General features: G+C 45.9%; 1 protein-coding gene across 1 annotated transcript; it reads right to left on the reverse strand.

The window, feature by feature from the left end:
* Positions 1-644: 644 nt before the first annotated feature.
* Positions 645-8,588, reverse strand: CSUI_008267 (wd g-beta repeat-containing protein; the record flags this gene model as incomplete). Its single annotated transcript, XM_068068401.1, has 7 exons — positions 7,812-8,588; positions 6,557-6,769; positions 5,702-5,810; positions 4,409-4,500; positions 3,807-3,877; positions 1,906-2,793; positions 645-1,043 (listed from the first exon to the last, which is right to left on the reverse strand). Coding segments are annotated over exons 1-7 (1,887 nt in total), but the record flags the coding sequence as incomplete, so codon positions are not given.
* Between the last annotated feature and the right edge of the window lie 3,691 nt (positions 8,589-12,279).

The raw sequence follows: 12,279 nt of genomic DNA on the forward strand, positions 1-12,279 counted from the left end.
GATAGATTAAAGATTGATTGATTAAAGATAGATAGATAGATAGATGAAGACAGGGAGTCCGATAGACAGATAGGCCGAAGACAGGAGGTAGATAGATAGACAGACTAAAGGTAGATAGGCAGATAGATAGATAGATATATAGGGTGTGGATCTGTATCTGAGTATCTACCTAAATATCTTATGTAAATGAATGAGGACCTTCAAGTGTCCTCCATTGTATCTTTCCTTTTCGTCTATCGATCTCTATCTCTTTGACTGTCTCTTTATTCATTCCAAGGTATGTTCAATCCCCGCTGCATGCACCGGCAAAAACGGCTCATTACATGACAAGAACAACACGAAAAGACACGCATCTGTATTCTACCTCATCTAAGGACAGAAGGAGAAAAAGAAGAGAAAGAAAGAGAGAGCCGACTGCATAAAGACGGAAAGAGAGAGAAAGAAGTCTATGAAGAGATCGCCGTCAGTGTCTGTGATGAGTACTATGATAATTCATTCACTCTACGCGTGTAGAGAACATGAGTGCTGTTGTGCTCTTTACCTCAAGAAACTCGGCAATGAAGCAAAGAGAAGGGATGAAGAAGAGAACAACCCTAACCCTGTCAGTTATCTTCTTCTTCTTTGTCTTCTTCTCTTTCTTACCAGCAATGTGTCGCTGCAAGGAGTCGGGAGAATCGGCTTTGCCATTCAGGTGTATATTCGAAAGGGACACTCCAGAAGGTTGAGGGGAGAAAGACATCACAGGGCATCGATTCTCGTAGATCTCTTCTTCCTCCTCTCGCTTCCGCACTGAAGAGGAAATGACTTCTTCCCCTGCTAGTAGGGGGACTCTCATTGCTATTAGCATCAGGCGCATGATGAGGTGAAAGAGACGAAGAAGAAGCAGAAGGACGAGGCATGGAAGAAGAAGAAGAGAAGGCACTTCGCTGAGGTTGATTTGTATGTAAGGATAACATACGTCGATCATACACACGAATGAGAGGATCATTCGCTGCTATCGCCATATATTCGGGCCGAAGAGGATTAATTGACACGGCTTTCACCTGAAAAAGGAAGGAGAAGAAGAAGAAAACAAAAAAGAAGAAAAGGAAGATCAGAAAAGCAAGAGAAAAGAAGCAGAAGAAGAAAGATCGAAGGAGAGCATGACGTAGGTGAGGTTGAGGAGTGAGAGGAGTCGGGGTAGGGAAGAAAGAAACAAGAAGAACAGAAGAAACAGAAGGAAGAGAGAACAATACACTCTCGTACTTTATCTGAAAGACAGAAGACGACGAAGACGAAGAAGATTCTTCACAGGACACGAGGCATACATATACATATGGATGATAGCTTTACAGGGGGATAACCCAGTAGAGTAATAGATTTGTGCTCCACTGAGTAGAAGGCAGCCTTCTCCTTCTTTTTCTTCGTCTGCTTGCGAAGGTAAGGAAATCAGATTAAAGTTCAAGAATGACTGGGATAAATCCATCTACCCGACACCTCATGATCTTCTTCATCTTCTCGAGGTAAGGTAACAGGGAAGGGATTGTAATGACATAGAGAATTTAGACTCAACAAGGGACGTTGTCTCTCTCGCTCTTTCTCTCTCCCTCTCTCTACACATATATATATATGTACATTTATATATATATATATATATGTGTAGAGATAACCACATGGGTACTCAGAGAGATAGACATCTTTGTGCTTGGAAAGAAGAAGACGAAGTACTTCTTCCTCTTTCCTTCTTATCTCTTTCTTTTCCTTCACGCTTTCCTATCTCTTTCCTTCTCTCTTTTTTTGTTTAGACGTGAGCTTCTCCCCTCTTAGAGTCTCCCCATAACTACAACATCCACACACACACAAACACACACGAAGTCTTATATACAAAGACACACATATATATATATATACATATACACACTATACCTGAGGTTCTCCTCTCGATAAGGCGGCTTTGGGATTCCACTGAGTTTCATAATAAGCTTCACGTAGTAACCGGAGATCTCTTGTTAGAATCGACCTCTCACTCCCGAGATTAAGGCGTCTATCGATTGTATTATAGACCTCATATCTTCTTCCTCTTATCGAGAGTCTTCTTCCTTGCCTTTGGACTTCTTCTTGTTCTTCTCCTCTCCGGTGGCCTTCAGCAGACGAAGGAAACATCCCTCTATCTTCTTCTCTGTCATACTTCCCTCTTCTTCTTCTTCGATCTCTTCTTATGTCTAATGATGACTGACCACCTCCTCCTCCTGCTGAAACGTCTTCATTCATATCACTTGATCCCCTCCTTTCAAGGGCTGGAGAAGAAGAAGAACTCGTCGTTCTTCTTCTGCGGGTCCCCCATCGTCTCTCCGCTTCTTCACCTTGTCGGTCTTCATCTTCCCTATTATCCTCGACTTCTTTCTTCCTCCTTTCTTTGTCTCTTTCACGTCCCCTATCTCTTTCAGAAGAAAAATCACTTTGACTCGCACGTCTATCTTCTCTTTGTCTTGCCAAGCTACCCACGCCACTCTCTTCATCTTCTTCTCTTCGAGAGGCAAGGAGACTCCCCCCACTCTGTTCCCCTGCTCTTCCGCTTTGTCGATGGCGAGAAGAAGAAGAGAAGGAAGTCGATCTGTTTGTGTCTGTTCTCTCTCTCCGATGTCTTCTGTTGCTGTCCCCCGAAGAAGGAGCACGAGCACGAGTAGCACCCGCATCAGTAGGAGTAGCTCCAGCATCACCTCCCCCACTGGAAGCAGACAGGCGTGAGAAAGGAGAGATTCTGAAGGCTGGACGTGAAGAATAAGAATAGGAAGGTCGGAGGCTGATCAAAACCTAAGAAGAAAAAGCAATCCCAGCGCAACTGTCACATATAGATGCAGAGAGAGAGAAAGATACGTTTGTGTGTGTAGAATGGAGTGATCGACTGAAGGTCGATAAAGATAACTACGTAGGTAGATAGACAGACAGGTCCACTGAAGGACAGAGAAATAGATAGATAGATAGATAGAGTGAAGAGGAAGATAGATAGACAGATAGATACAAAAATCATCGTTGACATGACGGTGTACAAGCAGACTCGGAACCCCACAGAAAAGGTCGACGTACACACCACAAGGACACATGCGTGCACTGGCAGAGAGACAGAAGTACAGTGAGATATTCACCTGGGGTGTATCTATGTGTATGTATCTATACACCCCCGGTTATATCGTGAAGCAAAACAACTGATACCACAGCCATGGAGGGTTGGTCGAGATCGAAGAAAGTCTTGGCAGGTACTTGTGAGCCAGTGGGTTAGGGTAATGGAGATATATCTATCTGCTGTATCTACAGACAGTAGGTTGCCTCAAGCAGGGAGAAGAAGCGGAAGGATACAGAAAACAACATACAGAATAGGACAAGCCATGGAACATTCTAAGAATGCGCTCCTGTAGACGGCTATACACACGGTCCTACTGACACACAGGGACGAAAGAGAAACAAAAGAAGGGGAAAGAGCAAGGAAGGGACAGTGTGAAAAAGGCCGAAAGGAAGAGACCGGTGAAAGACACTTGTCTGCGTATCCCGAGACAGAATGATGCTAAGCAAAAGAAAATTCTGCATCGTCGTCGGGACCGCTGTATATACACCTCCTCAGTCGACATGACCTCCTCCTTCACTCTTAGTTGTTTGACTTCAACGATCTCAAGAGAAAAAAAGAGAAGACGAGCTGTCAGCAAGCATTTTTCCTTCTCCCTTCTACTCTTATCTTATCACTTCATACCTTCTCTCTACATCTATATGCGTACACAGAAAGATAGAGTATGTATCTCTATGTATGTATATGTGGTCCGCGAGGAACGTACGTTCGCAGCTTGGAGTTGACGTGAGCCGCCGCATATGTGTGGAACGCGCTTATCATATTGCCTCACGGTGCCTGGGGAAATTTTCGAAAAGAAGAAAAGAAAAAGATGAAAGATGAGAGAAGAGAAAAAAATAAGACAATGTAGACAAACAGATACATTCCTCCACTTACACTAATCGGTATGAAGACAACGATATCGAAGAGGAGCAAGAAGAAAGAGAGAACAGAGCCTCACAACATCTCTATGACTGTCATGACACCATCCTACCTCCTCCTCCTCGTCGTCTTTTTCTTCTTCTTCCGATAGAATAAATTCTCATCTTTCTTTTCTTTCATGATGTTCTTTCTTCCCTTCATTCCACACCCCAACACTCAAAACTCCTTCCTACCCTCTTTCCTTCTCCTTCCCGGACTTCTCCATATCAGAACGACAACATAGTCATACGTCTTAGTACACACCTCCATACAAATCTACATAGAGATATGTATGTATGTATGAATGAATATCTATTCATGTATGCACATAAGACATATATGAGAAGCAATCTGCCGCATTTTTTCTGCGTTCTTTAGATCGACCTTTTCCTTCTTTTTCAACCTCACCATCTTCAGACGCACTCCACCAGAGATGTTGAGAACTGCGAGGTAAGGTGGCTATATGCTTGACCCTTCCATTATGACAGTGGCAGACCATGCTACAAAACAAGAGTGAGAGGGCGAAGAAGCAGAAGAACAGTGAGAAAAAGAAGGAGAAGAAAGGGAAGAAAGAAAGGTCGAAGAAGAAGAAGAGATGATGAGACATGGACAGAAGGGCAGGTTACAGATGATACAGAGAGGAGGGGGATGAGAAGCAAGGAGACGCGAAGAAGAGACAGGGGGAGTGCGGAGACAGCGCGGGGCATGTCTGTGTATGTTGTGGAGACGGGAGAGAGGAGACGAGAGAGAGAACGAGAGAAGATAGTGCATCGAGAAGAAGAAAAAGAAGAAGGTAAAGAAAATGAGAGAAAAGAAGCACGAGAAAGAAAGAAAAGGAAAAAAGATGAGAGGCGGGGTGGAATGGTCTGAAGAGAAGAATGGGGAGTACTGTTGAAGAGACATAGAAGAAAGACATGTCTCAGAGTGAAGAACGCCTCCTGGAACTGTTTGAACTTTATACGATAAAGAGATTAAGGAGAATAGGGGTAGCAAACTAAGGAGAAGAGAAAAAGACTCCAGGTGTCAGGAAAGAAGAAGGGGAGTACTGTTGAAGAGAGATAGACAAAAGACATGTCTCAGAGTGAGAGAGAAGGACGACGGAAGAAGTTCAACTGAGGCAACCGGGAACTGACCACTCAGTTTATCAAAGCCAACTATCTGAATGGAGACAGATCTATCTATCTATATAAAGACAGAGACAGAAAGGAAAATACGGGGGGGGGGGAAGGAAAAAGGATTACTACGTGTGTCTATTGTATATATGTATGTATGTATGAATATGTATATATGTGTGTATATGTATGTATGAATATGCATGTATGTATGGACGGATGTGTGCACGTAATGTATGAATACTGGATGTAAACATGAAAGTGCATGTATGAACGAATATGCATACATGTACGACTACGTGTATACGAATGTATACGTGTGTATGTATGAATGAATAGGCGTGTGTATACAGAGAACCTCACAGAGAAGACATAAGACCATACTTGTCGTGCATCTTGAAATACCCTTCACTTCCCTGAGACAGAGAGAAGAACGTCTTCTCTGTTCTCAACGAAGAAAAAAGAGATAATGGGGCTCATTGTTTGACACAGCCTTCAGAGAGAACAAGAAAGGCGAGAGGAAGCGAGAGACGAAAGACTGGAGAGCTTCTGAACTTTGCATGCCATGAATTCGGAAGCTATCGCTAACCTAAACGTTTCATCTCTTATACAGGAAAGACGAACTTCCCGGTCCATCGCTCCTGTGGCGACGTGTGTATCTCCAAGGAAACCGACGCCGAAAATATTGAAGGCATGGCCTGAGAAGAATCCATCACTCAGGAAGAAAACTTAAGAAATCGTCATTCTCTCTCTAGCACTTCTTCCTTGTCTCTTCGTCTTTCTCTTTGCTGCTTTACAATACTCAGCAGGCCGCAGAGGTCTGAGAAAGAATTTCTAGGAGAATTCACTGCGTGAGAGGCCCTCGTCTTGCCTTTATCATGAGGTCGCGAAACAGAGAGAGAGAAAGAAAGAAACAAAAAAAGAACTGGGGGGTACGTAGGGTTCTGACAGAAGTGTGAAAAGACTACAGAGGATTAATGAGGTATATGCAGAGCTCCAGGTAACTGGCAAGAGGCGCGCTGACACTTTAGCGATACGCGGTTATACCCGCAGTCGGCTAGCAATCGACTCCTCCACATGAAACTGCTACGACACCCATATAACGGATAGAGGCCTATATGCCTTCGCACGGACCTAGTACATGTACGGAAAGCTTTCTTTCTCGATACGCAAATGGATGGAGGTACCAGGAAAAAACAACCACTCGACGTCTTTCCCTAGCTATCTATCAATCACGTGTTTTGGGGAGTGAGAAAGGAGAGAAGAATGGAAGAAGAAGAAGTGGTTTATGAAGCTGAGTAAGATTAAGGGGATTGCCCAGGTCTTTAGGGCAGCCGATGTGAACATTTCATCGTCGTTTCTAACCATCTAATGACGGTTGACTTTATACGATGAAAAATGTGACGGGAGAAGTGGAAGAAAAAGAAGGAAGAGGCAAACATACCTGTGTAGATGACAGCACTAGGATTCATATGTCCAAACTGATCACCTCCATTTAAGGTACGAGATGGTGAAGATTGGGGAGGGGTCAAGGAAGAAGAAGAGGAGGCGGAAGAGGAATGGAAATCCCATATCAGACATCTTCGGTCGTCACTCACAGAGGCAAGGTATCTCCCCTCTTCATGCCAAGCAAGTCGATTGACGCACCCACGGTGGCCTGTTTTGTGTGAAGCACAATGGAGAAAAGATACATCAGTGGATGAGAGATCATCTACACATGTATACTTGCATGTATAGAAAGACGCTTGATGAATGAAATGGAGAAAAAAATGTCTCAAGACTTATAGACAGATGAGGAAAAAACAACTGACACTGGGGGTGAGGAGAGACAAGGAAAGAGTGTTGAGACATCTGCATACAGAACCACAAAAACTCGGAAGCGAACTAAGGATCGACGAGGAAGAGGACAGCAGCGTTTTTTCTGTCATCGCCAAGCGTCTCTTCCATGTGAAAAAAGTGAGAGACTCCCAGTTACGGTGCACCTCTTCCTGTCTGTCTCCTTAGCTTACTACTTCCTTGTTCATGTCTGTTTCCAATCTCCTTCGATTTTCTCTCTCCTTTGCTCTTCAGCTGTCTTGTCCTCCCCCTCCCTGCTGTTACCTCTTTCTCCTCTCCTCTAGTGTGGAGAGTCGAAGGCATCATTCCCCCTCACAGCCACCCACTATGAAAAGAGTATGACAGGGCGAGGCGCATAGCAGAGACATATAGAGAGAGAGGGGTCGCTGATGAGAAACAGAAGCCATCCGGGCTCTCAAGCTGACATTTCACCCGAGCTGACGAAAAGGGAAAAGTGGTACATATGCGTGTAGGTAAAGAACCAGTCCAGAAAGCACATACGGATCACTCCTCTATGGGTGTCAGCACACGTAGCGGGAGGTTGGTGGCGGGGTAAAGACATCACCAAAGAGCATCCTTCGATGTATTGTCATCAATACAGGTACACACATGCGCAGATATTCATATATATATATATATACATTTAGGGAGACATATATGTTGCTTTTGTGTATATTCATTGGCGTGCTTACGATATATACTCATGTACAGTGGATGGACGTGAGTTGGTGAGAGAAAAGAGAGAGTAAGAGTCGGCTTCTTTCTACTGAACGAAGACACATGCAGAACTTGTAAGGAGTAAGCAGGACAACAATGGCTTCTGCTGAATACACTACCCCTGTCTGTCAGTTTGAGAAGCTCACCATCCAGTCTCTGTTTGTCAGTGAGTCGAGAGAGGAAGAACTCCGAAGATGTGTAAGAGGAACCCCCCTTCCATCTTGAGTGCCTTTTTCTCCGGTGGATATCGTACACATTCATCCTTCTTGAAGAACAGAAGGAAAGACAAGAGTAATGCCTTACAGAGCTACAGGACCTAAGAACGAAGCGGCGGAGCTTCTAGTGAGAGGGAAATAAGCTTTTCACCTTTCGTCTTCGCTCGCAGAAGGTGTAGTTGTCGGGTTCATACTGTTGTTCTACGTGTCCTCCCTCCGCCAGTCTCCAGACCCAATCAGTCGAACACACTCGCTTCAGTTCAGATAGTCGACGTTCGCAACAACTGTATCTCTCGGACAATAGATATATAGAATGTCCCAACCCTTCTGGTTTTTCTTAGACGGTCCTTCTCTAAAACTTCTGCCCATCCTCCACCTATGGAAGAACGAAAAAGGGGCATTTCAACCGTCGTGCAGTCCCGATATCGAAGAAGGCAACAGACTCGAGAACTCAGTTAGCATCTTCGTCCTTCTCTGTTCGCTTTTGTGCTACACAGACCGGCATTCTTCTCCACTGAGGACTTCTCTTCACCTCAGTTTGCACGTGCTCTCTGGAGAATGATCAAACAGACGCTTACCAAAGAACGCTCTCAAGTAGGAATGGTGACCACAGAGAAGACAGAGAGGAAGGTGGAAGGTCGCGAAAGCAAAAGCAAAGAGGTCTGAAAAGAAAAGGAGCGGGGAAAGGCCACCGAAGCAAGAAGATGTTCTGGACAGTCTCCTCGGGTCCGCCCCGTCTGGTTTTTGAGTTCGAGTCAAAATAGCAAGAAGCTGGACAGGATATGGGTGCATGCGGCAATTTTCGGGTCCGGGGACGGGATCCCCTTCTTTTTTACAGGTTTAGACTGAATGGTGAGGTGATGATGCATTCTCTGCGACGAGCGATACGTGGGACGCTTACCTTCGGCATGATTGATCTCGTAGTTATAGTTCGAAGGAAACGAGACTGAAAGCTTGGCACAGGTGTGCTGCAGGCTGGTACGACGCAGCGTTGTAGCGGGCTGTACGTACACCCCAGCAGCTGTGTGGCGCTGTCCCGTACTTGCTTTGGTGAGAGGTTCTTAGAAAACGCGAACGTGAGATACTTCACGACTCCTTTCTCCAGATGCTGGACATTGCATATATGGACATACCTACACGTCTTCGTGATCAAACAAGAAGGTTAGCACAGAACTCAAAAAAAGAAAGGAAACAACGGCAAGCTGTGCTCTTACGCTGCTAACACTTTTGTGTTAGGATGCAACAGCTTACTTTCCGGCGCTGTTAGAGAGTAGAAAAGGCCGGGTCTTTCTCGTGAGTTTTCCATCCACATTTGCCGTTCAACCATCGGTCTCCGAGTGGGATCCACAGAACACCCCATCAAGCTGCTTCTACGTTAGCAGCAGCTGGCTTGCATCCTGTCCGTCTGACCCGTCGTACGACATGACAGGCAGTACGAGATGGGGCCACTTTACTCTTCCGTAGGCTTCACTCGGTCCTCTTCGTTGAACATTCCTGCGGCATTCACGGCGAGGCACACAAAACACTACAGCGAAGGTCTTTTGTACGGGCTGGCCGCCGCCGTGTGCTCGGTGTGCTCTGTTGAATGTGAACCCCTGTTCACACCTGGCCTCATAGTAGTGACAATCTGAAGAATGTGCACTCTCTAGTAGTATTGCGAAGCGTGATGAAGGAAATCCAGGAGAAGTTGAGCAGTTGAACAAATGAGTTCTGGTTTGACCGGCCGCCCTGTAGGGGTGTGCTGCACATTCAGAATGTGTACGTCACGTTGTACCTCGTCGTCTTTCTGATCTTGGCTACTAGAAATTGTCCTGCTTGCTACTATACGCGTTGTCCTGTACAATCGCCGCGATCAAAAAGTTCGGAAAAACACTAAAGGTAAGCAAACTCAATCTATTGGATGTGGTGTGCGGGTAGAGTGGCTACGTATGGCTTCCCAGAAGACCGATTGATGGCGATGCTGTTGCGCTACCTCCCTCCCTTCCGCCCTCTATCCTTCCGTATGTCCCTTTTCGTTTCTGTTCCACTAAGGCTCAGCATCACCACCACCACCACCCTCTCCCTTATTTTTCTTGTTTGTCTAAATCTCCCATAGGTCGAAGTTTCACTTAACGAACCACTCGCTTTCTTTTGTTTTCACGGTAGATTCTCCGTTTTGAAACCGACGACGCCACAACGGCCCTTTCACGTCGCTACCCGATCTCCCGCCTACAACTGAACGGCCAGGCGGATTAAGTAGGCAGCGGAGGGAGGAACGGCGAGGCAGGCGGACGAGGACAAGGGAGGAGGCGGACGAGGATGAGCAGGAGGACATGGTGACAGTAAGATACCACGAGGAAGAAAAGGGAGAAAAAGGGAAGGAGGACGCGGGCGAGGTTTCCTTCTAATGGAGTCTTTTGCTATGAGGTTCTTCTGTTTTTCACATTAAGAAACCGTATGATTTTCAATTGAGGTCTTTTCTTTTTTGTAAGGGAGCTCGAGCACACACTTTCAAAGGTGGGATGATCTTTCTTTCATCTTCTTTTTCCGTCTGTTGAGTCGACAAGGGAGTTTTCTTCTCAGGATTTTCTCTCCTCACTGTCTGGCCTCAAACCCTCCTTCTCTCCTTCGTACATACACACCTTAACCAAGAAAAGATTGAGTTAATTTATTGAATAGAATTGTCCTTTTCTTCTTATCTCTCCTCGTCGTCTGCTCGCATCGTCATTACTAGCATTTTCTTTCGTCTTTCCTCTCCAAAAAGCTACGCTCTTTCTTTCACAGTAGGACTTCAAGACCTTCTTCTACCCCTTGGTATGCTCCTGTCGGCTCTCCCTTTTCTATTTCCTGATAGGTGCGATGTGATGAAAATCCCCTTCGCGGCGTACGCAGGAGCAGAAGCTCACTCGTTTTTTCCCTCTCTCGGGCTTCCTGCGTTTCCCGCCTCTCCCAACATCTCCGCCGTGTGCAGTATTCTCTGGCGCTCTTCCTGTTGCCGTCTTCTTCAGCCTCCTGGTCCCGCCATAATTTGCACACGGACTGCAGATGTGTTTTCATGAGAGAATTCCAGAGTGAGCAGTCCGGTCAGCTTCTCATTTCCCCCTACCCATTGATTTTCACATCAAGGCGACTCAGCCATTCAAGTCTACGTACACTCCACATGAAATAAGCGTCAACCACTCTCTTCGTCCACCCTCTTTTCGTCTCATGTGTATCTTTCTTGGTTTTCAAGCTGTACAAAAGTCGACGTTGTCTCAGGGACGTCGAATCCGAGAAACTTGTTAAGACAACGCGAACAGTCTTCTCCTGACGGCCTTAATAACTTCTTTCCTAAACTTCTTTCCTCCAAGGACACCACACCTTTAGTACGCCGGGTGTCTTGCGTTCTCTCAAAGATCTAATCGCAGGGAATACCACCACGCCGTTCACCCTGTATTTGTCGGATTGTATGTACGCACAGTGCGAAAGAGATATACGCTGAATAATTCCGTCTTCGCGAAGTCTGCGAAACGGGTAGTTGAGTCTGCGCACGTGAAGGCCGGACGACCACAGGGTAGTTTACAGAGGGACTGTTTCTTTCTCATATGCGCGCTTGCGCAGTGCTACGGACAATGGCTAGCGACCTCCTGTCTGGATGAGCAGGGCTGCTGTCTCTTTTAACGTTATGTATCTTCCCGTAGACATCGCAGAATTTCTTCGCAGAGAACGGAAGAACGTGCCTCTTCTCAAGTTGCTGTATGCGAGATGGACATGTTGACACGAAGAGTGTACATACACTCTCCCCAAGTGCTCATACCATAGTACGTCTGCTCTCTTAGCAAGGAAGCATCATGACTTTCTCTCCGGTGAACTTTCCTTAGGAGTCATACTTGCACTGGTGAAGAGGGCAGGCTTTTTTTCTGGTGGTCTCTTCTTCATACCGTATATGAATATGTAACAGCAGGCGAGGTTGCAACTCTACTTTGCTTCCTTTTCTTCTTCAGCCGAGTCCGGCTTCTTCCCTTTTTTTTCCTCGCTTCCTCTCCTTTCTCTTCATGATTTTTCATTTCTTCCTCTTTGAGATTGTCAAAGAACAGTGGGGGGTGACGGAGAAGATGGATCTGCGGGGGGCCAGCGAGGGTGGTGTGGCCCTCCTCTCCCTGCTTTCCTCTCTCCGTGCTGAGTGAATGCTTTTGCTCCCCTGTGGTTCTCCCCAGTTTCTCCCCCGTCTTCTTCCTTTTCCAAAGAAAGACCTATGTTTAGGGATTTATTTTCTTCCCTGCCTTCTTACCCTGCTTCGATGAGACAGCGGTCCATACCACTCCCCTGTCACCCGTCCCTTTCGTCGTCTTCTTTCTTTTTTGATTGAGGAGAATCACAAGATACATCTCATTTCTCTCTTTGTCTCCGGGGTGCTTCTAAAGTTTCTCTTCTTTCTCTC

Source organism: Cystoisospora suis (genome assembly GCF_002600585.1).
Source record: "Cystoisospora suis strain Wien I chromosome Unknown contig_4593, whole genome shotgun sequence".
In the NCBI taxonomy this organism is placed as follows: Eukaryota; Apicomplexa; class Conoidasida; order Eucoccidiorida; family Sarcocystidae; genus Cystoisospora; species Cystoisospora suis.